This window comes from Rhagoletis pomonella, unplaced genomic scaffold, assembly GCF_013731165.1.
Source record: "Rhagoletis pomonella isolate Grant_MI unplaced genomic scaffold, Rhpom_1.0 Rhpom_scaffold_00001, whole genome shotgun sequence".
Taxonomy (NCBI): Eukaryota; Metazoa; Arthropoda; class Insecta; order Diptera; family Tephritidae; genus Rhagoletis; species Rhagoletis pomonella.
This window is the reverse complement of record NW_023458555.1, coordinates 28422665-28449574: the sequence shown is the minus strand read 5'-3', so window position 1 is coordinate 28449574 and position 26910 is coordinate 28422665. Positions and strand designations below refer to the sequence as shown.

At 33.2% G+C, this 26910-nt stretch overlaps 1 protein-coding gene and 1 long non-coding RNA gene across 10 annotated transcripts in view; one reads left to right on the top strand and one right to left on the bottom strand.

The window, feature by feature from the left end:
• LOC118742102 overlaps window positions 1-8353 on the bottom strand; it is a 12495-nt gene extending 4142 nt beyond the window's left edge. Inside the window, exons 1-2 of the long non-coding RNA XR_004993346.1 lie at window positions 8183-8353; window positions 1070-1153 (exon numbers count right to left, since the gene is read on the bottom strand). This is a non-coding gene — a long non-coding RNA (uncharacterized LOC118742102). The remainder of the gene's footprint in view (window positions 1-1069; window positions 1154-8182) is intronic.
• LOC118741984 (ribosome-binding protein 1) overlaps window positions 1-26511 on the top strand; it is a 50716-nt gene extending 24205 nt beyond the window's left edge. For 4 of the 9 annotated variants that reach the window (XM_036473951.1, XM_036473983.1, XM_036473957.1 and 1 more), the window contains exons 2-6: window positions 19820-21866; window positions 23259-23360; window positions 23460-23960; window positions 24224-24340; window positions 24414-26511. In XM_036473951.1, coding sequence (XP_036329844.1) covers window positions 19842-21866; window positions 23259-23360; window positions 23460-23960; window positions 24224-24340; window positions 24414-24422 — 2754 coding nt within the window. In that variant the 5' untranslated portion in view covers window positions 19820-19841 and the 3' untranslated portion in view covers window positions 24423-26511. Of the gene's footprint in view, window positions 1-15438; window positions 15527-19644; window positions 19732-19819; window positions 21867-23258; window positions 23361-23459; window positions 23961-24223; window positions 24341-24413 lie in introns of those variants that run through there. The other 5 variants (XM_036473968.1, XM_036473989.1, XM_036473975.1 and 2 more) reach the window with 5 other exon arrangements.
• Window positions 26512-26910: the final 399 nt, after the last annotated feature.

The window sequence follows — 26910 nt, the reverse complement described above, 5'->3', positions numbered from 1 at the left end:
TTGCAAATTTCTGCACGAACGCAAATTTGCAGGAATTTGCAAGTTTCGCTGCCAGCTGGCGTCCACGGTTGCATTTCAAACATATACAATTTGTATAGAATTTTTAAAATTCTTTCGGATGGCCAAAAACAGGATATACATGTATATTTCTTGTTGTTCTGACTTTCTTTAACATACATTTCAATTTCTTCATCGTACTAGCTGTCGGGTTTCTTAAATCGACTCTGGTTGCAATTGCATTCCGATTGCGAATACCATTTTTTCAGCCGAATTAAGTTCAAATCATTGGAATTAACTAAATTAATTATATCAACAATTATTTACTTCCTTTTTTCATAAAAAATCGCTCGTGTTTATAAATTTTTAAATTTAACGAACTAATTTATTCAAATTATTGTAGACAAAAATGCAACCATGCGCCACAACCACATGTTTTTCGTGTTTGCAAATTCTTGCTGGCAAAATTTTTTCCAGCAAGAATTTGCAACTTCTCTCCAAGAGAACTGTCACTTTGCTCTCACAATTTTTGAGTGTTGGATAATTTTTTGGTCTGCACGAACGCGATTTGGGCAAAAATCGTGATAATTCGTACAAATTCGTACAAATTTTTTGCTCGACGAACAAACCTAATTTGTACATTTTCACATTTGGCAGCTACAGAATGGTGTTGTCTAGAAACTTTTGCCGAGAATGACTTCAGCTCAATAACAGCTTACTAAACAACACCTCTCTGTAACTTGTGAAAATGTAAAAATCTGTACAAATGAACAAATCGAGCGGGCCCTGCTTTATTCATAATTTTTCTAAGTTTGAATGGCGAATGAACGATGTTCAACAAGAGATTAGTGTTAACCAGACATTGAGTAACCGGTCCTTAATGTTTATTAAAACCCAGTATTTTGAAGATTAGTTTTTACAAGGTATAACTAGTTACTCTGTAAGGAAGCAAAAATATTAAGGAAACGATTTTTATGTACATGTGTGAATAATAATAATTGGCGGTTTTTTTTTTTTTAATGAAGTCCATGAAAATAAAAAATTTTATATTTATTTTATGTAATGTACATACCTGTATTTCATTGCCTCCATACCAAATGGTTGCGCCCGAAAGCCTTTTTCGTTGAAAGAATTCTGATGAGCATGTTGCAACACACTATGCACACTTAAATACACAGTTATGCAGTATATTAAAAATAAAAGATAATTTTAAGATGGTGTGTATGTAAAAATTCTTGCATAGCAATTGGAAGTACGTATGGGCATAGAAAATGACAGCAATAAAAGCAGTGGCAACTAATAATTGAATGTAATAAGCGCCAAGTTTATAAAATATAGGACAAATATGCATAGAAATTGTTATTGGTGCTACTGTAGCCCCTGTCACTTCGACTACCTTGCAACGACTATGATGTCCCTCTGTAGTTTGGCTTTTTTTTCGTTGCTCAGACATGCGCGGCCGGTTGTTGATTTCAATAATACAAGCTATTTGTTAGTGTGTACAGTAAATGCTTGTTCAATTGGTGACATACAAATGTATACATGCATGTGTACAACATGCAAGTTTATGTTTTTATAGATATGCGTGCACTGCCTCAACACAAGCAATACTGCAAGATGGGCAACATAAATCTGAAACAGCTGCGCTTAGTGCATAGTTAAAATCCGTCAAAATATAATCGTTTGTTAGAAGTATCTAATAATATGCATCATATACTAAAAAGACTTCCAAATATTTGCTTAATTTTGCTCCATTTATTGTTCATTTTTATTGAGTGTGTCAATGAAATCAGCAACGGTCTGACCGGGCCCAGATAGAGAATTTAGCCTAAATGTTTCTGCTATTATATACATTCATATATATAGATATATAATTATATATTTTATAAAATAATTATCAATATTTATTTGTACTGCAATTAGTTTGGACTGGGAGACATATAAATTGTTTCCGCTCTTAATTTAATTCTCTCCATTGGCCAACATTACTTTGTATTTTTGTGCTAACATATTCTGCTTGGCTTCTTTGTGCTCATGTATTGTTGGCGTTGATTCCATCAATGCACGTGTGACTTTACTAATGCAAAAATTAGTACTATGCATGTGCATGGCTAGTCTATCTGTGGTATGTCTGAGTATGCCGTCTTACGTGGCACTTTGGCACACGTAAGTCTTTTATTTGTGATTTATGCTGCGAAATTGTTGCAAACAAAAGAATGAAAAATAAATTGCTAGAGGTACATGGTATTTACATACATACATGCGTAAATTAAACTCGGCATGTAAACAAAACATAAATTAGCGACAAACGCGTGCAGATGGGTTCGCGACTTTTAGTTGGCGCGCTAATAAGCGACGCTGATTGACCGATTTCTATAAGAGATGTCTCACCCGCCTTCAAGTATATAAAAAAAAGTATGACACTTATTTATAAACTTATGTATGTGTATGAAAAATTTAGATCAAGGCTTCAAAATTATGTATGTACTTGCTCCCTTGTATGTACATACATATGCACATACCTCATGCGTTGCATGACCAACAGTCAGTCTAGTTGCTTTCGAATAAAAAAATTATGCGACTCGAATATATAAATGTAACAAGTAATTTTTAGCAAAAACAAAACCGACTTTAACTCTCATATAAAAAAAATATATATATATATATCTCATGATCCACTGATCGGATCTTAACCAGATTAGTATGGGACCACCTCTGAGACACTACCTTTCCGATGCACGTGGATGACGTGGTCCAAAGTTATCGGTAATATACATAAAAAAAAAATAATAATAAAAAAGAAATAAATAAAAAAAAATATTCCGACGAACTGATAACCTCCTCCTTTTTTGGAAGTCGGTTAAAAATACGTGGGAGAGGCATAGTGAAAATTAAATATGTAGTTATTTTTAACCGACTTCAAAAAAAGGAGGAGGTTATCAATCGTCGGATTTATTTTTTTTATGTACATAAATATCTTACCGCATAACTTTGGGCCACGGTAACTGATTTCTATAATAATTTTTTGAAAGGAAAGGTGGTACCTCAGCGGTGGCCCCATAGATACATACATACATATATAGATTGTTGGATATAGCGCTGCCGCTGTATTGTGTTAAGGAGGTGGTGGCCCCATACAAATTTGGTGTAAATCCGATCATTGTATTATGAAGAAATTAACGGTATTCTTAAATTTTTATGTAGGTGTTTTTTGCTTAAAAATTACTTATTATTTTTTATTGTTGCTGAAAGCAGTAACTTAAGTACCAAATGGTTGTCAATAAGAGGTACAACGTTTAGTTGAATAAAATGACCATAAAGTTCTATAAGTTTTTACAATTTTTAGAATAAATATCAGTCAAGGTTATTGACCAAGACCTCAAAATTTTCATTTCAATGTAGGAGGATATTTAATTTTTTTTTTTCATATTAGTAGGCGCTAAAGATTAAAAGTGCTTATTACCCACTTTTCGCTTTTTAACAGCAAATGTGCGACCAAATGACAGCCCTCTAGCCTGTGCGATCTTACTTTGCCGCACCCGTGCCCGCGTTCTTTTCGCCATAACTGTCTGTCTAATTTGCTTTAAGTGAATATGTCGGCTGAATGATGAAATGTGTCAATTTCTGATGCCGTCACCAACGCCGTTAATAAGTACTTAGAGCACAAAAAAATATTCATTGCATGGAGCAAGAAAATGCTTTTTTGGTTGCCAATTGTGTATTGAATAAATTTTTCTGTGGGCTTAAGGCCATATTTAAAAACATTCACAATGACTGAGAAGACCATTAAAATAAATATAAAACAATTACGCTGGACTTGAGCTCAAACCAAAATATCAGAACTAAATAAAATAGAGATATTGAAAGCTTAAACTTTTAGGGTTCTATTTTAAAACCTGTATAATGGTTATAGTTAAAAATTTAATTGCTTTAATTTTATATTTAGTCACCCCTGTTCCTATTAAAATATTAACGAATCATTCATAATATCTACCAAAATTCCTGGGAAGTGAATTCCTTGTAAGTCTTGTCGAGTAAAAATTTTTTTGAATTATACATTAGGGCGGGTCAATTTGTATGGGAGGTTTTTCCGACTATGCGCATATAGCACAGACGAGTTCTACGTGTAATTCTATGAAAGTTTGCCGAAGAAAACATGAGTCTAAAATTAACTTGGAGTCTGCCAAATTGCGAAAATATGTTTTTTAGCAGTTTGCAGTAGTTTCGTAAATAGGCACTAAAATTTTGTATAAGCGGTTTTTAGGTATGAGGAATCCATTTCTGCGCTTTTTTCTTAAGACTTCCACCAGAGAGCGCAAAAGTGAAAATTTCAACAATTTGGCAAACTCTAAATTGATTTCTTCGCCAAATTTGCTTAGAATTACACGTATAATCCTTTATGTTATACGCGCATATCTACATAAAAGCAAACACTTAAAAAATCTTTAAGCTTATAAAAGACTACGCAGACTCCCAAAACCTTCGACGTAACTTAGACGCGTTAAAAAATGGCGAGAAATTAATGCATTGGCTTAATGGTGCATCTCATAGTACCCCTACTGGTACATCCGATGGCGTCCCTATTGGTACCTTCAATGACTCCCCTACAGGTGACCCTAATGGTAACCTTATTCATATGCCGCATCCAACATAACTAAATTTTATTTTATTTTTTGTTTACCAACTATTACTACTAAAATTTTGAAATACTTAATTATCTTTTTTATTACACGCGCGGAGGCGCCACGTCCGCTTTGCAAAATTTTATACACACACTCTTTCGAATTAAAACTTTGTGTACTTATTCTTAGTAAATATTACGGTTTAAAAAAAAAAAAAAAAAAAAAAAAAATTTATAATTCAAAAGAGCACGTTTTAATATAAAAATTTTTTTATTTTTTTTTAAAAAAAATAAGGGTTTAAAAAAAAAAAAAAAAAAAAAACAACTTTATATGGCAGATGGGGGCGTGGCCATGGTCTACATTCTTTAATTTTCAATAGCAACCTACCTTGTACCAATAGGCCACTTACAAAATTTCATTGAGATACTTAAATTAGTAAAATAGGGCACACAAATACCAATATAGTCAGTTGTATCGATCAGTGGCCGGATAAGACTTATCAGCTAAAGATTAGTATGCGATTTTAAAGTTTCTTTCCTTACATTGCAAAATTGTAGAAAATACAAATACAATTTAGAAATAGTTAATTTTAATTAAGTATGTAGTTTGTATTTGTGTTAGCTGGTAAAAGCGTTTACATTTGAGGTTATGTGTTCCAAATAGGAATAATCTAATACTGCATAAAAATATGAACAGTAATAACAAAAAGAATGTGATTTATTAAGGGCGTGTGTGAATCGGTAACAAAATTCTATGGCGAAAGCTGGTGAATAATATTTTTACTATAGTAAACAGTTTAGCCAATCTGCTGTGTGAACTGAAATCTTTTTTGACAGTAGTAAATTTTTGATAACCGCACATTTAATATTTTAAGAAAACATCTACCATTGTTGATTGCAATTCATAAATTTAAGCATTGATTTAACAAAAAGTTACACACACCAGCAATCTTTGCGATTGTTAAAATTTTTTATGCATTTGTCTAAAATTTCACTAGCCCCATACTTGTTAAAAATTTACACGCTGCAAACGCTGTTACCGATTCAAACACGCTCTAAGTAGTAGCGAATTCATACTTTTCTTTTTCACTAACTCAGTTTTAATCTTAATTCTAAATTTAGCACTCTTTAATTAGATTTAAGCAAACTTAAAGCCACTTTCAAACTCTTCCGGCTAATGACCTTTGCCGGTATTTACCCTTACATACATACAATCCTCCATAATTGGTACGTGTGTTGTGTATCTTTCATTGGATTTATATTTCGCTTAAGCAGCGAGAGCGAAAATGGTATGTATGCACGTACATACATACATATATCCTACATGTGTAACATAGATACACACTATAAGTTTACAATGCGTGTCAAAATCTACCGGCCGGCAAGTGTTCGAACGCACGATCACTTTTCTCTCTCCATCGTCCCCTATTCTTCCAATATCAAATTCAATTCATTAGACCGAGTCACCCATCCGTCCCATCAATATCAGAGCTACACGGTAAATATGTACATACATATACGTATGTCACACTCACACACGATCTTTCAAAGTGACACAACTCAAAATTACACGTTCGTCAGTAAATGTGAAAAACTATTTCGTAGCACATGTTAATCATATGGGCAAGGGAGACTTTACCTTAGGTTTTTTCAACAAATTATAAAACAAGTTTGCTCCAGCTTTTGCTTAAAGGTAAATAAGAGCTCTTTGTACATTTTTAGCGCATAATATCAAAAATGCCAAATTTTGAGTTGTGTCACTTTTGAAGATCAAGTACTACATGATACGCGCGTTGGTGTCGTGAGTATTAATCATTTTCGATGCCGGATCTCTGTGAGCTTACACATGCTATTTACTTTATGCGCGTGTTAGTTCATAAATATGTATAAATGCGTGTAGATATTGTTGAATGGCTGGAAGAGTATCATAATTAAAAATCAACATTTTTGTAGACATGTATGTAGGCTTAAAATGTTATTTTCTTAGAAGGGAAAAGCGATTTGTAGCGAATCTACACTTTTTTTTGTTTTTGCTTAGCACCAGCTTGAAGTTTAACTAAAGTTTGATTGGAACTATATTGATTTATTATTGATTTTGGAGGAACAACCATGACTATTAAAACCAGTTTTTTTTTTCAATAATATGTATGTATGTCTTTTTTGTGTACATAGCGCAAAAAATTTTTCTAAAGTGAATCAATTCAAAGCTTCCCATTTGCCAGCAAGCACCAACGACTGTTTAAGCAACAAAATATTGCTTAAGCTTTTTCTGGAAGATACTCGCATATCGACGGCTGAGTGGAAGATCGAACTATCTCGGCAGGTGGTTGGAAAACAACCTATCTCAAGATCGCCCGACTTCAGAATTTGGTTGAAAAACGGCCTATCTCAGTTGCCGATATACTGAATTTACATTAAGATAGGGCGTTCTTGTATCATTTTCTGAGTTAGGGCGTTCTTCAATCAAATTCTGAGATAGGGCGTTCTTTTTAAATCTTTTTAATATCAAAAATTACAAATATTGAGCTAATACACTTTTGAAAAACGTAATGCATAATACTTGCCTTTATATACGAGAGATTTATGTAGAGCAATGAGCATGTGTTCTTCGACTTAATCGTTGCTGTATGCGTTGTATCAATTGATAAATATTTGTACTACTTGCTTCTAAATATTGCTTTACAAATCTAAATACCGTATCGACCCATTAATTTTAATAATAATTAATCATTTGAGCTAGAAAGCGAGAATAATTGGATATTAATATTTTTTAATTTAATTCCAACGCACATGCACAGCCTGTCGCAAAAGTATACTAACATTCAGTAATTTTATCAACTGTGGAGTTAACAATTCCGGAATTTTGGCCAGTTAAACAGTTGAGATACACTAGTCTTTCCAATTTAAAGAAAATTGTCATAATGAAAGCATCGAGCCTATCCAATGAAAATAATTTATAAACTACTTCCAAGATACTAATTTTTTCTTTGAGTAAAAAACAGTTTCAGAACTAAAAAAAAAGTTGAGTTGCACCTTAAAATGCATTACTAGAATCGAAACGGTAATAGCCCGAGGCACCCCATTTTAGGGTGTAATTAAACTTTAAGTAAAAGACCACATTTATTTTTTATAGATCCTTCTTTCTCATATTGCTAAATTTGGTTTTTTTTTATGTAGATGGAGCCTATCTTGCCCTATGGCCTCATATATTATATTATTTTATTTTTTTCTTCGTCTTTTTATAACTTTTTATATAAGATATTTTTTATTTGGAAGCACGTATGCAATTAAAAAAAGGTCGGAGTTTAGTACTTATTCGCTGAGCTTAATAAATTCATTTACATATAAAACAATTCAGTAGGAATACAGAAATACAGCAATACCATTTATCAGCATAGAGTGCGATATTTCGAACAGTTTTGGCTATTTGCCTTTTGTTTATTTAATGTTTATTATTTTTTTTGTAAAAGTTGTATAAATTCAGATTTAAAACTTTGTACAAAAATTATACAAATTTCGCTGTACTGCTGGACAACTGTACATAAATTCGAAGAAAATAAATACCTAGTCATCTAAAAGCGGCGGTAGCAAATGTTGCGACTCATCTGAGCTGTATTTCGTTCAACTGTGTGTATGAAGCCATGAACCAAACCCACCTAATCTATCATGAATTGTGCAAATTTCACAGAAAACAAAAATAAAACTGGAAAGTCCAAAAGTCTGGAAACGAAGTCATTGTGGTATTTCATAACACCCGATCGGATGTGTTAGGAGATGCAAAAGTAGAAGACGTTTAATTTGCGTTACAAATAAGTTGCTTTTTTCTGCTAGTTCGCTGGATAAAATATTTAGCTGGCTTCATTATTAATGCCTGCATAAATGGTGGTCGTCATCCAGTCAACTGTGTTGACATACATATGTATGTACGACTACGTTAAACTAGTATTCTCTAGAAAATACAAAGCAAGCAACAACTTCGCGTTCAACATCGTACCTACGTAAAAGATTTATTTCGCGTTGACGAAACGATTCTCAAATTTGTAATTTCAATTCAAGGTTGTTGCTCCACCATTTCTCCATTAAAAAAAAACGCTTTCTCATCGCTGTTAGCGGACGAAACAGCAGCCGTTTTGTTGGTTGTTGATTTTCGATCGTCGATCGCGGTTTCGCGGCTTCCTTCGTTTTTCAGCCAAATACGAGTACATATTTGCTTAAATTCAATTGCAGGCATATGGTTTCGAATTTTGAATGCCTAGCTTACTTTTTCTGCGCTATTGGCGTCAAAGGTTGCGCGAATATGTGTGGATCGGGAGGAAGCGGGTGGGCGTATGTTCGCTGAAACATTTTATTCTACTTACTTACATACATAGTTACATATGTGTACATTAGGGCGATTCAAAATAACTAGCCTAACGAATTTATGGCCTTAAAAGGATCTAATTACTGAGAAGAAAACTCTCCCATTTGGAAAAATTTTGTATTCCACTTTTAAAAGGCGTCGGTGGACATTTGAAATTTTCCATTAAAGAAAACTTGTTTTCATTAAAAAAGTTATAACTATTGAACCGTTCGAGATAAAATTAATTTCTTGGCATATTCTTGTTGGGCATTAAATTCTCCAATTATTCTAGACTCAAAAATGTATATAGGGCGTTCCATATCAAAACGGACGGGGTTCACACTTCATGTGTTTGATTTGTTTAAAATTTTAAGGGTTGTTGCATAAACATAAATAATAAACAAATATGAAATTTGAGCTTGATTAATACATTTTTATAAACTTAACAGCACAAAAACAAGGAAAAAATTTGAAAAAACCACACATCAAAATTCTATATGAAAAGAAATATTTAAAAAAATTTTACCTTGAAAAATTTTTAACCTAAAAATTTTTTGATAAAAAAAAAATTATTTTTGAAAACATGCCATCTCAAAAAAAAATAATAAAAAGCAAGTTTTAAGCTACTGCAAAATTGCGTTTTTAATATTTGCGTTGCGTTTTTAATATTCTTCATGCTGACGGCTTTTTGCACTTTTTTCTTGTGGAAGAAAATGAGCAAAACCGTTTTCAAAGAAAAAAATAAATAAAAATCAACGTCGGTTTTGCAATCGTACAACCATCTTCAGGGTAATTTTCTAGAAAATGTAATGCCCTAATAGAATATGCCTAGAAAAAAATTTCAATAGTTATAACATTTTTAATGAAAACCATTTTTTACATGTTATTTGTCTGGAAAATTATAAATGCCCACCGACACCTTTTAAAATTGGATTAAAAATTTGTCTAAATGGGATAATTTTCTTCTCAGTAAAAAGGTAAGGGATAAATTGGTTAGATTAGTTATTTTGGATCACCCTAGTGTAAATATACATACATACAGTGCCTCAAACAAGTAACCAAGTGTTGCTTTTTTTATACCCGAGCTCGCTTGTGCACAAGTGTATTATAACTTTAATTTGCTTTTGGAAAAAAAACATTTATAAAAAAATTTGGAAAATGGGCGCGGCACCGCCCACTTATGACCACATATGTGTATCTCTGTAACTGTTCCATCAAGCTCGGTATAGTTATTGTACTTGACACACAAAAACAAGACGTTGGAAATTTTTGAAATGGGACTAGAATTACGTCCACTTTTCATATAACGGAAGATTTAAGAAATACCGAAACTTCGATATTTCAAAATTTAAGAACGCTAATTCACTCAATTGATACCCTCAACATTCTCTTAAAAAAATAAAATTATTACGGTATTTTGGAAAATGGGCATGGTACCGCCTACTTATAACTATATAACTAAAACTGTATGGGCTATAAAACTGCATTTTCAAAAACGTTTAAAGATTCAGATTAAAAAGTTTGAAATATTAATGAAAATTTTGTATAAAGTTTGAAACTTTGCTTTATATGGTTTGGGTTAAAGCCTGAATAATATTTTATAGAAAAACATTGTGAATATTTAAAAAAAATCAGCACGTGGCCACTTGTTTGAGTCACTGTATGTGGACTAAATATGTACTACATGCGCCGTTTTATATGCCGTTAGCTACCTTCGGAAATTTATTTTAGCGGAAGTTCGTTCTTTTTTCTGATAACATGGAATAAATTGAAATCTCAATTTGAATGTTCTTTCAAAATAAAAAAAAGACGAGCGGGCATAACATCTTCAAAATATGCACATAAATTTTAAAGTGACTATGTACATACATACGTAAATTTTATTTACTAAAAATTAGTGTTTTGAATAAAATTGCATTTTAATGACTTACATTTTTATAAAGTTTTATAACTACTCTATAAAGAAACCAAAATGTTAGATAGGGTCTTTCTATATTAACGTAACGTTATGTATGCGCATACATATAAGATATCTTTCAGATTTTTCAAGAGCAGCAGTTATAAAATTAAGTTATTGAGCTTGATAAAGTGATTTGAATTGTCTCTACACGACCTTGATTTTTCGCGATCATTACATATTACATTGCATAATAGATAAGAAATCAAATGAAATAATATGGATATATCATATTGTAGAGGTACTTCTTGCTGGGCGGCGAAGTATATACATAAATGTTCCAACTCTTTTCTCTAAATTAGCCCTCTAATGAAGAATATTGTCAAAGACAAGGATTTATCCTTTGAACAAAACCTTCATAGTTAGTCTTGTATGTCTGGTTACGCTAATTAACTTTCTAGATAGGTCTAAGGCCGTTTTTTTTTTTAACTCGTAAGACGAGATCCTATAATGGTTCGTTTAATAGTAAAATATCGTCGTAACTCAAATTTATTATAATTTTTCTTTGCTTGGTTTGAGAGTCTTCCAGCAGATTAAAACTTAAAATTAGAGAGCTAATTTAAACAATTAATAGCATTGTTAGCCTAAAAATATAACTATTATAATAGTGAAATACAAATCGGCGGTTTTTACCGTACCATACATACACTATACCATACATTTGGCTAGCTTAGACTGAAAAGTAGCTAAGTCCATTTTTTATGAAAATTCATATTTTGATACAGGAGGCTCAGAGCAATTAAGAATGCGTCGATTCGAAAAGGGTAAAGGTCCCTGTTTTATGTTTTCTCGCTTATATTCAACGAAACGAAAATTTGCTAAGTCCAAAAAAGCCACGAAAATGCGATAAGCCGAAATCTTTAAATAATGATCGAATCCGTCTGATTTGTATGTTGTTTTGCTTTGCTTTAAACATACAATATTTTGCATTCAAATGGTTCGAAATACTTGAAGAAAATTTTTTCCTCTCCTGCACAATTTTTAGAATGGGACTTAGCAACTTGTCACTCTAAACTAGCGATATACAGTGTTGAAAAAAATAATAGAAGCATACAGCTTTCATTTAATTTTTTATTGTTTGAAGAACTCTTTCATTTCAAATACATTCCGATTTCGCACATTTTGTTTACGTTAATTAAAATCTAGACTTCTTTTGCAAGTGGTCTGGAAGAAATAATAGAAAGTATTATTTCTTAATAATTTAAACTTTGACCCAAAAATTTTTACAAAAATATTATTGTTTCAATAGCTCATTGAACCGCCGCCTTGCCTGATTACCTCTTCGCATATTCGGTGCATCGAATTAACCAAGTTTACACAAACACTTTTCGGAATGGAATACCATGATTTTAGAATGTGGCATCACAATTCGCCTTTATTGTTGGCTTCAAAAGGCTCGATTCTGTTCGTTAGGTCTGCCCCAAGGTGTTCAATGGGGTTGGGGTCTGGCGATTGGGACGGCCACTCCATAACCTGCACGTTTTCCTCCTTAAACCACTACTTTACCAGTTTCGATGCATATTTAGGATCATTATCCTGCAGTAACTGCCACCGCAGTGGCAATTCCTCTTTAGCATAGGGAAGCCGTATCGCCTGTAATATGTTTACATAGTCAACCGCGCACATTTTGTTTTTTATCCAAAATATTGGACCGACGCCTTCCACCGGGAAGCAGCCCCATACCATAATGAAACCCCCGCTGTGCTTAACCGTTTTTTTTTCGTGTATTGTGGATCAAAGTCTGTCTTTGTAGGACGTTTTACGTACTGTTTGCCGAACATATTAATTTTTGTTTCATTAGACTACAGCATATTTTTCCAATCTTGACGGAAAATATGTTTTTTGGCAAAAGCAAGTCGGTTGTTTTTGTTTTTAAGGCTCAGCAGCGGTACCCTTCTAGGTATTCTGGATGGAGGTTTGGCTTCTGCCAATCTGTGCCTAATGGTTCGGCTTGTTACTCGGAATTCAATTCTGTTTTCAGCTTTCTTGAGGACAGAAAAAGGTTTGCTTTGCAATGTCAAATTAAAAGCCTTTGATCGCTTGCAGTCATTTTTCGTCTTCTACGTTGTCTTTCTGGTTTTTTTACGCTATGAAGGGCAGTAAACACCTTCTTTATGGATCAGTCCACCATATCTGCTATCTTACTCATCGAATTTCCCTGTTTTCTTAAACTTATTACTAAATTCTTCTCCTCTTCCGTGCAGTTTTTAGCTCGGCCCATTTATTCTTTTTTATGTTTCAGTAACTTATAATATAACTTTAATTTAGTAATATTTGTACAGGTAAGTTGTTTCTATTATTTTTTCCATCGTTGTATGTATGTATGTGTTATGAAATAATAGGAACCAAGAGTAAATAATATTGTGACAATATATCTCTTATTTAATTTTCAGCTAACATTATATTACCGCCCCCTTAGACCATAGTAATCATAGTAACTAATTTTTTTCTCTAACGTCGTGTACATTTTCTAGGAATTTATATTACCTAAAGATAACGAGATGCCATTAAAGAGTTAGCAAGTTTTATTAGGATGCAGATAAGAAAAAACATTTTCAAATATTACTAGCGTAACTAATTCATTTTAAGCAACAAATATGTACTATTATTTACTGCTTACTCAAAAGAAATGTTTTTTTTTTCTACCATTTAATAGGAAATGTTTTCAAAGATATGCATATCCATACTAACTACATGCATACAAACATACTATATTATTGCATAGTTATTTTCGTTAAAAATTATCCTGATAATATTTTTCCGTGCACAACCTTCTTCTTATTCAATTAAAAAGTAAACAGTTCTTTGAATGACGGATAAGTTTTCATACATCATTTAAATGACGAATAAATTTTTGATCCATCATTAAAGTAATTTCGAATGGCGAATAAATTTTCATTCACCATTCAAATAATTTCGAACGAAGAATCCATTTTTCTTCTTCATTCAAGTAATTTCGAATCGCGAATAATTTTTCGTTTATTATGCAGTAATTTTTTATTGATCATCGGGTCCATGGATGTTCGTGTTCTAATTTTTTTAAATTTAATTATTAATTTCCCCGATAACGCGAATACCTATATTAATTTTTTTATATTCTATCGTGCGCCATAGAAGATAAAAAAATAAAATAAACTGCAAACAATATTATTTTGCATTTCGCATCTTTTAGTTTGCTCATGAGTGTATATAGAATTGGTATTTGTTGCCATTAATTATATTTTTACTGTCGTAGAGAGCAAACTTGACACAGTGGATAAGATTAACTTAAGAAAATAGTTGCGTTCGATAACAAAATTAGCCAACACCAGCCAACAATCAAAATCAAGAGAGTAAGCGAAAATTCTCTCCCAAAGAGATGAAAAAGCAAAAGAGTAAAAGAACAGGAAATTAGCCATTACTTGCAAAAACCGGAAGAAGAAGACAGACCAGCTGACTTTGTTTATGTTTTATTTGTAAACAAACTGAAATTCATGTTGCCTCCATAGAAGAAAAAAAGGAAAGTGAACGTTCAATGTTCGCCAGGAACATTTCTAGAAGTAAAAACTAGTTGGCGCTATCATAAAGTCACCTAGCAGGCAGCCAAAAAGCATATAATTACCAAAACTCGGAAAATGCAATTTTTGTTTGTTTACAAAAATTGCAACCATATGTTTTGTGATCATATGTTTTCGTGTTGGATAATTTTTGCTGACTAAAATTTTGCCAGTACAAAATGAACGCTTCTCTTGCATCAAAATGAACCCTTGCTCTCTCAATTTTTGTGTGTTGGATAATTTTTTGTCGTTATCGAACGCCATCCAGTAAAAATTTGGAAAAACTATCACAAATTTTTGACTTGTCGAACGCACATATTGTTGAAATTCACAAAATAAACCTATTTAAATACAAAATATATTGTTTTATTAGGAATTTGCTGCGAATAAACAACCAATTTATCAGCTGTTCATGAAACTTGCAAATTATTACTGGAAAAGCGTTCACGTACTTTTTTGCAAATTTTTTCTATGAGAGCGAATTCTTAGAAATAAAGTTACTGGAGAGTTGCTGGCTGGCTGTCCAGTTACTGGATAATTTGTAAAAAAAACACAACTAATGTTTACCTTGGGCACTTAAATATAATTGTTAAAACGTCAATGCATAAAATATGACAGCACGTGCAAATTGAATAGCACCTTGGGCTCATATTACATATTGTAGGACGAGCACACATGTAATTATATTGGCCCGTAGTCATAGTCAAAATAAAGTCGACTTTAAAGTTAGTTCCAGCTTTTTGACATAATTTTCAATGGGATATCTGTCAAAAAAGCTGCAACTAACTTTAAAGTCGACTTTATTTTGACTATGACTACGGGCCATTGTAAATACCTTGTAATATACTGCGTTATACCATATCAAGTAACTAGACCTTAAGCATCGTGTAACTAGACCTTAAGCTATTATGCATTTATCGATAACTTTGTATCATGAGGATCCATTTTGAAATAAAAGCAAGCGTCATTGTACAGAAAGTCAGGGTCGAGGAAAGTAAACTAAAACCATTTTGTGTAATTTTATTGAGAAAGCCTATTGATATTTCAATATTACTGCTTTCGCTAGCTGGATATATGTAAGTGTGTAATTAAAAGTCGAATATATTTCTTTAAAAACAACAAAATTAACCAATGTCATTGATCTTCCTGATTTCTTTTAGGGTACATACATATTTGTTTACCTTCGTGATTATCTTCGTTGCTGTTGACTTTGTACACATTTTCACTCTTGTCATTTTGCAAAGTACACGTCATCTAAATACATACCATCATAAAGTACATATCGCACACCTTTTTCAAAAAGGGCACAACTCAAAATTACACGTTTGTCAGAAAATGCGAAAAAACTGCGTTTTTATATAAATTATAACAAAAACTTGCTCCAGCTTTTGCTAAAAGGTAAATAAGAGCTCTGCGTACATTTTTAGCGGATAATTTCAAAAATGCTAAATTTTTAGTTGTGTCTCTTTTGCAGACGGTGTGCGATATGTCATAGACACAAGCGCAAAATATGAAGTGTTTTTTTTTATACAAAGTACATTGAAATAAGTATGTATTTTTTATGTACGAAGAACATACATCTGTATGTACATATGTGCATTAGGGCTGTGCGATTATTCGAGCAAGTTGGTTAATCAGTTATTTGGTTAATCAATTACTCGAGTAATCAAGATTTTGACTTAAAATATGATTACTCAAAAAACTTAATTTTGCTCGTTAAAAAAGTTTGCTTTGGAAAATGCTTATTTTCTCTTTTACAATCTGTATATGATAAAAAATATTTTATTTTAATTTTTGAAAACAGAAACGTTGTTTTCAAAGTATCAAGGAACTTCAACTACTTTATATGTAAAGAGTACTTTGAAATGTTGATTACCCATTTTACTCATAATGTTGATTAGTCACAAAGCAAATTACTCAACTATTTTTGTGTTTGGCTAGTAAAAATCTTGATTACCCGAGTAACTGAACTTTTGAGTAATCATAATTTTCAATTAATCGAATAATTGAGTTATTTATTTCATGATTAATTAAAATTTTGAATAATAAATTAATCGCACAGCCCTATTGTGCATAAGTATGTTTGCATTTGTGCATATGTAAATATGTACATAAATACATAGCTACATTGGTATCAATGAAAAAGTGCTATTTTCGGCAGTATATTATTGATTTTACTTAAAAGATTTACTTTGTTGCCGAGTCGAGCATCATCGACTACTTTGTCGTCTTGCTTTATTTATGAATTTAGTACATACATACATACATATTATTGATAAGATTCCTCGCTGCTATTGCATGTGCATACGCTTGATAAGGTCTTCTTCGAATTGTATATTTATTTTTAAAGAAAATATTTGCAAATGACAAAAATATTTTTCGATTAAATAATTTTGCACATGTGCATGTGTGTACATACATATTGCTCATTTACTTCCATAGTGTCATAACTCAAAAAAAAAAACTCGAGAAAAACGGCTTTGAAGTTTTGAATTTACATATCTACTGCTCAAGGTACATTGAACAGGTAGTATCAGTAGAGCAGCTGATTTGATTTATTTTCAAATTATTTGGTCTCGAAAATGTCAAATATTTTTATTTTTTTCTCACAAAAATTCTGAATTGTTAAAATCCATTTGGATGTGAAACCTTTATCCATACAAAACAAGCGATTGAATAGCAGCTTTTGGAACGTTCGCCCAACTCAGCAGCACAACCGCTGGTTACTGGCCCTTGTAAAGGATGGATCAATGCTTCGAGAAGCAAACAAATTTACTAGGAAAGAAAGTTGCAACAATTTTTATTTTTTCAAATTTCAATTTTTTATTTTTTATAATTTTTTGTATTTCACATGGCACGCTTTGATTTAGAAGAAAAATTCAGAACAGTTTTTGACACTTTCGATACCAGAAGCAACAACAAAATACACGCAAATGTTGTTTTTGCTCTACTTATACTACCTGTTTAATGTGCCTTGCTACTGCTGAATGGAAGATCGATCTATCTCGACAGCCAGTTCAAAAACGCCCTATTTCAAAACACTTTTCTAAAACGCGCTATTTTAGAATTTTATTGGAAAACACCCTATCTCAGAATTCGATTCAAAAATGCCCTATCTCACTTGAGAATGTACTGAAAATTTGCTGATATAGAGCGTTTTTGCATCGGCAGCTGGGATAGGTCATTTGTGAACCGAATTCTGAAATAGGGCGTTCTTGAAAGTTTTTTTGAGATTTGGCGTTTTCGAACTGGCTGCCGGGACAGGTCGATATTCAACTCAGCAGTCGTTATATTCCCAAATTAAAAATTAATACATATGTTGTCTGTTTTGCTAAACTGTGAATACAACATTTTGCCTGTTTAAAGCAAAGTAAAACTCCATAAGAATCAGAAAGATTCGATCTTTTTTCGATGCATTTTTATACCCGAGCGCACTTGTGCACAAGGGTATTATAACTTTGTTCACATAACGGTTGTTTGTAACAGGCAAAACGAATCGAGATAGATATAGACAAATGTATACATAAATGATCAGGATGAAAAAAGAAATCGATTAAGCGGTGACTGTCTGTCCGTCCGTCCGTCCGTCCGTCTGTCCGTCTGTGCACACGATAACTCGAGTAAAAATTAAGATATCTTAACGAAACTTGGTACGTGTACTTCTTTCGGCCGTAGGACGGATGGTATTGAAAATGGGCAAAATCGGACAATAACCACGCCTACCTCCCATATAACGGTAATTTTCAGAAATACTAAAACTGCGATATTTTAGTAACTACTGAAGATTATTCACTCAAAATTGATATATGCAATAACTTTTAGACAAAAAATAAGAATATTATAAATTTTTGAAAAATGGGCGTAGCCACGCCCACTTAGTGTTACATGTGTATATCTTGGCAACCGCTGCACCGATTTCTTCCGAACTTGGCACAATTATTGGCCTTGGTACAGGATACCAAATGGCCGAAAATTTTCAAAATCGGACATTAACCACGCCCACATCCCATATAACGGTAATTTGGAGAAATACGAAATCTTCGATAAATCCGTAAATATTGAAGCTAATTTATTCAAAATTGATGCTTGCAACAATTCTTTATCAGGAAATACGCTTATCATAAAATTTTGGAAAATGGGCGTGGCACCGCCCACTTATGATCACATATATGTATCTCGGTAACCGTTCTACCAATTTGTACCAAACTCGGTATGATTATTGTGCTTGCCACATAGAAGCAAACCGCTGAAAATTATTGGAATCAGATTAAAATTACGACCACTTATCATATAACGGTAAATTTTAGAAATGCTCGAAACGTCAATATTTCGAAATTTAAGGACGCTAATTTATTCAAAATTGATACACCCCGGCTTATCGTGTAGCGGTAGCTTTCGGAAAGGTGAAAAGGCATATATGTGATACTTGCGCCGGGTATTTAATGTTCGGCCCCGCCCGAACTTAGACTTTCTTACTTGTTTAGACTTACATTTCTCAAGATTAGTCTGCGCCTCGCCAATTTGCTAAATGAAATCATTACTAAGAATATTGGAACCTTCCTTTTCTGTTTTCCGTTCGAATCAGTTAACGGACTATTTAAATCGAAAGAACATTACAACTCCGATAGAGAACTGATTTGCTAAAATATACCTCCTCAAAGAAGAATTTATATCGTGGTTATAGTCAAAAAAGGACTCTGAAATCAAAAATATATTTTGTAAGATTTACAGAAATATGGTATGGATTTCACATTGGACCTTGATGTACTGTTTTTTTAAATTATGTATATGTATGGTGCTGATTGGCGTAGTTAAACTCTATGCTAATTCAAAAAATCCATGCTTAATTCAAATTAATACCAAAAAGAAAATACATTAAAATGCCAAATTCCTTCCAGATTTTGTCGGCTCCGAAGTTCCTATAAACGTATTGATAAACAATACGAATACATAAATATATAGATTACAAAGTGCATGCGCAACGGTGCTACTATCTGTTATACATATCTGTATACATGTGTATATGTATACATGCATATTTAAGTACACATGAACACGAAATTCTCAATAATTTTTTATTCACGCTCATAAATTATTTATTCCCCATTTGTACTGAAAGAAGGCATCCACTGATATGTACATATGTAGATATGTATGTATAAGTGTGTATATTCCTAGCCTTTATCTTATCCGCCAGCACGGCTGCTGAAAAAATATTCAGTTTGTTTTGCAACGTCAACAACGTCTGTTAGACCTTTGAAACCTGCTAAAACTTCATATAGTTATAAAAGACCATACTTATCCAATATAAAAGTCGGAATATCTACATATATTAATTTACCGTTTTTCTCTTCTCATATTTTGCACAGGATTATTCGTTAAAATTATGCAATGATGGACTTCCACTTATTGGTTATTATCAGCTGCGTATTTCTCGCCTCCCTTCTCTCGCTGCTTTTCATTAATAAATTTTTCCGTCGCAAAACATTCGAGGAGGTTGTTGCCGAAAAAAAGGCACTAACCGATAAAATTTACGCTCAGAGTAAAGTAGGCGTAAAGAAGCCTAAAAAACAGCAACCCACTAAAAAGGATCTTAAACGTGAAAAGAAAAAGTTACAACGCGAACAACAAAAGGAAAATACCGAGCAAGAGGACTCCGATGCACAATCCGAACAGCCATCGGTGGAGGATGAGCCTCAGGGCTTATCTAAAACACATGTCGAATTTGACCCAGACCCAGAGGTGATTGTTGGCGCTACGCCCGAAGCTGTAAGACGTGCCAGCATCGCTGAAAAGGAGAACTTGTCGAAGCCGAAATCGAAGAAGGAGAAGAAGAGCAAATCGTCGGGCATTTTGGTGAACAAGAATGAACCGGTAATAGTGCGTGAGAATTTGGTGATTGAGGAGCCCGCAAACACATTCGAGATAAAGCAACCCAAGGATATACTCGAGTTGAAAAAACACGAGAAGAAGGATAATAAGAAGGAAAAGAATATTAAAAAAGAAAAAAATGTGCCAGTTGAAAAGCCAGCTCCGGTAGTTGTTGTTGAGCAACAACAGCAGCCGGTCGCCGAATCGGTAACGCACGTGCATGTAGCCAAGGAGCTAAAACAGCAGGATGACAAAGCTCGTCACGGCTCGCCGAAAACACATGTCTCTAACAATGCCAGTGGCAACAATAAAACCGTCAAGCAACAAAATAAAAAGCAGAACAAAGAAACCGCCGCCACTAAAGAGCTGGTACTTGCACTGGATAAGCTTTCCGACTCTGATACGATTGGCGTTTCGTTGCTCATGAATCTCTTCCGTCGTGCTGAACTCAATCGATCCGAGATCCAGATACTTATCGATTATTTGCTGAACAAACAGCAGGATACACCAGCAACACATTCGGAATGGTCGGACGATATATGTCAGAAATTGAAACGTCAATTGGAAGAGAAAGAGAAAGCTTTGACTGAGGAGCAGGAAGCTTCTATGGGAATTCAGGCTAAACTGCGTGAATTGCGCACTGAAATCAATACCGAACGCGCTCAGTTAAATGCCACTGTGAAAGTATACGTTGAGAAGTTGCAGTCCAAGGAGCAGGAGATTACCGCACTCAATCAGGAAATACAAGTTCTCAACGATAAATTTGCACAAGAGCGCAAACAATTCCAAGCTAAGCTTTTACTTGAGAAGCAAAATGGTTCTCAAGACCTATTCGCACAACTACAACGTATTCAAAGCGAGTTGGCGCACAAGGATAAGTGTATCAATGATTTGACCTGTTTGGTGAACGCCTGTAACCAGGCGAATGAAGAGCTCAAACAACAAGTAAGTCTTCTCGAGCAGCAGCGCGAAGAACTCGAACAAATCTCGAACAACCGCATTTTCGAACTCGAAAAGGCAAAAGCACTCGAAATCGAAAATGCCGAACGTAAGCTGGAATTACATAACTTACAGAATGCGCATGAATCAACCAAGGCCGATTTGGCCCAAGCTCGCCAAGAGCTCGACACGTCTGCGGCTCGTAGTACTGAATTGGTGGAGAAGCAAAACCAGATAGTTGCACTGCAAGCTAAAAATGAGGAGCTGCTGCAGCAATTGGCTGGTATCAATAGCCAAGCAGCAGAACAATCTGGTTTACAGACAACACTCGGTATACTCCAGTTACAATTGTCCGAAAAGGAAAATTTGTTGGCTGATTCGATTAAAAATAATACGGCGTTGCGACAAAAGTCAGAAAATTTAGAAGTGCAAATGCGACTTAATGCACAACATCATCACGATTTGCAGAATTTGATAGATTCACTGCAACGTGATATCGCAAGCAAGCACCAGCAATTGCAGCATGTCGAACAGACCGTGGAGCAGCTGAGCAGCCGAGAAAAGGAGGTGCTGCAGCAGCTGCACGAGCAGAAAGAGAAGAACGATGTGAGTTGGAAAACAATTATTTTTATTTAGCCACTCGATAACCGCTTTGCTTTGATAGTATCGATGTGTACGTATCGATGATGGTCCTCTGCAATAACGACACTATTCAAAAAATAAAAACCACTCAGAGCGGCTTATGTTTGTAATCCTTGTCTAATCCAGGTTCGATCCTTACTTAAGTAAGTAGCAAGGATTGCTGAAGTAAGTAGTAAGGATTAGACATGAATTATTCAAAGATTGCAGACATGCACCACTTAACATCTCATCTATTATGGCTGTTCATTTTGATAACTTAAGCTGTTTTTCAATTTAGAAAGTATTTGAAATTGTGATACTAAAATCGAGTCAGCTACATGTTTATCATTTTATTATCGAAGTAATGCGGATAATGACAGATGAATAAAGCGATGTTATGTTCCTTTTGTTTGATTGTATAAATTTTGACATTTTTACCAGTATTTCTATGTGGTTCGACGTGCACGTGAAGATAGAAAAAAATCTGAAATTTTTCTTATTGCTTAACACTCACAATGCTATGTTGAATCGGAAAATGGAAATACGTGCTATTTGTTAATGAATTGTAGTATTTTTACGCTTTGCAAAATTATAAGTTTTTAGAAAATGCAGAACAAGCTTTTTAATTTTTTAAAAAGAAATCACCATTTTTTTAAAACGCTAATTAAACAATTTTAGAAAGAAAGACATACATCGGATCTTGATGAAAAAATAGTCCCAAAATATCAAAAAATATGCAGAATATGGTCGGTTTTTTCATTCAATCAGCCTTATTATGAGCTTCATTTTCGCGATGGGCGGATGCAAATATTTCGGGTGAATTTGTTTCGGGCGAAAAATCCGAAATTTTTTTTGTGTGGTGGCTAATTAACTTTGAATACTGTAAGGCTAGCAGCAGGGAATCTTGCATAGAATAGTTTTGTCGAAAGCTCTCAACGAAAGAATTCATTACTCATTTAAAAAGCTTGGAAGTATCTTTTACAGAACTGTAAATAACTTGAATGAAATATTTTCGACTCCTCTATGTTTCGCACTAAAGGGAATCTTACCAAAAAAGATCGACTTTTTAACAATAGAACATTTTTCTATTTTAACCTGCTGAGCTCTTGGTAATGATTTTATTTTATTTTTTTAATATAGACATAAGCTTTCGTAAAAAATAAATTTAATGCATTGAAAATATACATGAATACAATGTTTTATAAGTTGAAAACTAGTTCAATCGGATCATTATAAAACTTCCAGTTTTTTATGCATACAACTTTAACATTTTGTTTCATTTTTAGTTTGCAAAAGTTCAAAAAAAAACTTTTTAAGTTTTCGTTTTCATTTCTGCTTTTATTCTCCTACTAATATGTTTTTCATATTTCGCTTTAGGATTTGCGTAAGAAAAACTGGAAGTTGGTTGAAGCTTTGCAAAGTGCTGAAACAACAGCTAGACAGAATAAAGCGCCTAAGAGCGCAAATGAAAGCCTAGTTGTAAGTGCATGTTTCAATTATTAAATCTGTCTCGTCCGCACCTAATGTTATTTTAAATTCCTTTGCACAAAAATTTACGTGAATTTTTTTGGCTTTCAGCAACAGCAGCAACTTTTCGCCGCTTCACAGAAACAACAATCCTCCTCCGCCACAGCCAATGCCGCAACAACAGTTTCTGCTTTTGAAGAGAAACATATACGTGAAATATTCCAGCGCCTTTATCCAGAGGCTGCTAAAGCTTGTGCCAGCACAGCGCTCAGTGCATCCTTTGAACAGTGGGTAGAACAAGTTTTGGCCACACAACTGAAATTGACCACAGCTAGTAAAGCGGCTGGCAGCAGTAGTAACAAATCTACACAATCGAGTAGCAGCAATAGCAGTAGCAGTAATCACACCCCTTCAACCCACACCAACAATAATTCCCATAATGATAACTTAACAAATAATAGCAATAATCGTATTAGTAACAATAGTACTGGGGATGGCGAAAGTAGTGGTAGTGGTGGCGGCGGCAACGATATTGATGCCGTTGAACTACGTCTGCAGAATACTCAACTCCGCGCCAAGGTGGATGAGTTAACCAAGCTGGTTACAAAAACCGTAAGTCAACATAGAATTAGAATTACAATAAAAGAAAATGTGCATGCAAATTTACAGATTTAATATCTTAATTTACTAGGAATAATTTCTTTAAAAGATGTTATAAAAAAAAAAACAAAAAAACCAAATCGAAGGAAAGCTTTTTTTAGTGGTCCGACTCGCACCTGCTAGTATTTTTTTTACGAAACTCTTGAAAATAATTTTAAATGTATTACATATTCTTTCTTGTATTGATTATTACTTTTTTTGTTCTTCACCTGCAGAGTAACACATTGTCAGCTCTCGAAGGGCACGCCCGCCAGGAACATGAGAAATGGCAAAGCATTTTACTATCAAAAGAAGAAGAAATTTCTAGGTTACAACACTCAAATGGAGCGCAGGTGAGTTCTAAGCGCTCAACAGAAAAATTCGATGATTATAAAATTATTTTGGTTTTCAAAATTTCCTTTACAGGACATTTAATGTCGCATAACTGAAGTTTGTTTAAGCGTGAAAGTGAAATGCAGTTAAGATGTAATGCCTTCCAAAAATACAACAAAAAATTGTTAAAAACATTTAAACTAAAACATCAAAAAACTACATACACCAGAAAAACGAAAACCGGACAGCCAAGCAAGAATACCGAGTATGAATTGCATTGATTTATATATATATATATGTATATGCACACCAGATGCATGGCCCGCAAGCAAGCTGCTTAGAATAGCATTAGCTGGCCGAAGTGAGATGAGGTGAAATGATTGCCGATTCTGCGAACAAAAAAGTTAGTAAACAATGAGTTTCGGAAGAAAGTGCAGCCTCTGCGAGCGAGTGCGCGCGCGACTTGGATTATTGAGCGAATAAAAAAATAGTAATTAACAAACAGCAGCAACATGAAACATTCTAAACTTATGTTACAGTACATAAAAGAAGTAAAAATTATACTAAAAGATATTAAAAAGAGAAACATAAAGTAAACTTACAAATACTTACTATAAACCATAAATAAGCGTGAATAAATATAAAAGTGAAACATTATCAAGAAAACTAAATTTTAGTGTAGTCTGAAATCTGTGCAATGTTTGATGATCGATGAGCAAAGCGAAAGCAAACAAAAAACGTAAATATAGAGTATATGAAAAGTGAGTGGAAATCAATGCAAAAAAATTCACAGGACTGCGAACATTAAATGCAAAAAATCAACAAAGTAAAAGCAAGCATTATTACATATTATTAGTTTTAAATAAAGGAATTTAATGATTAGACAATGCCATGTGAAGAGTTGTGTGGTGTAGGGACGTACATCCATGTACTAAGAATGAGCTGCTTAGCTGACTGCATTGCGCTGTTATGTTCTTTGCATTTATACATATACATACATACGTACAGAAAAAAACATACTTACACATAAACAATTAATGTTATTTTATACGCTACAGATGATGGTGAAAAATTGAGCTAAAACGAAATATAGATATTGAAATAATATTGATAAATCGTTCAAAAGATGCAGGCGTAAAAGTGTGTTGGAAAGAAAACCGCACAATGAGCTTTTTTCACAACTAGCAATTGAGTTAATAAGCTTACGTAGAGCCAATAAATCAAATGTACGTCGTTTTCATAGCCAAAATAACGTCAATTTTTGATAACGAAATTATTTGGATTTTTGTTTAACAAAAATCTGTTTTAAAGTTTTTGCATACTTTTAAAATGCCTAAGCGCCAGTGTGTTTAAGAAACTACGTGTTTTGATTTTAAATAATTGTTTTTTTTTTCGAGCTATAAATTAAATAAATTCACCAATTATAGTTAAAAAAAATATGAAATCGCGTCTTTAAATAAGTTTTCCTGTTCAAAAGATGGTACCATTTTAATCACTTAATTTTATCTGTTAAGTTTAATCACAATTAAGTATTAAACTCGCTAAAAAAATCGATCTACGAAAACAAAAAACGTGGTAGTCCCAAGAGTTATACATGCTTATGGTAAATCTTTGAACTTTTAAAACATCCCGTTAACCATAATTTACTAATCTTTTATACGTGTTCAAGTTGTCTAGATAAATTACATAAATCTAATATCTTAAATTTCTTATACTTTCTATTTTTAATTTTGATTCAATGCTTTTTGCCAGATAATTAGTCCACAGGTTTTTAGTTTTGTTTCGCCAGATATGGAAATGGATGAATCCCTTAACACATTAGACACAGATCAACAATGATTTTTCACATTTTAGCTAATAGTGTCCATTTCGTGTATGCAAGTAGTTATGTATATATGAGTACGGTTTTAATACAATTCTTACTTGGGCTTTGTTTTTGGATTATAATAAAGTAATTAATTTTCGTGATAAAAAGTTGAAACTTGGAAGTTTGTGGCCGATTTAAAATCAAACATTGAAAATATGATTATAAACAAGTTTTTCTAAATTTATCTGCTAAAGACTGTTGTAATTTTTCACTATTAACTTTCTCTTGCCGATTTGAGAGATTATTGCATTTGTTCTTGAATCAACATGCAAGGATTTACAGACAGCAACGACTGACAGATAAATAAAAGAGCTAATACACACATATAGAAACGAAATGCAAAGCGTATCCTTAGCAACAGCAACATTTACTTAAGCGTATAACAAGGAATATATTTTTATATAAAAAGTGAAAACTGAACGGCAGTTATAAATTAGCGGATTGTATTAACAATTATAAACATTTTGAGGTACTTTGCCAACACCCCGCGACAAAAGATAGCACATCAACATTTTTACCAGTTTTGACTACCTTTCTTCTGATTTTTTTAAGGTTCATCTAACAAATACCACATAAATCTAAATCTCAGACTTTGTACAAAAATTATAAAAATTCCCGAAACTTTTCATCCCAATTCCATGCATTTTAATTTTAATTTCTAGAATAATTGTTGGTATGCAGTTTTATTGCCTTTTGTTTTTTAAGTTGCTAAAAAATCGCGTT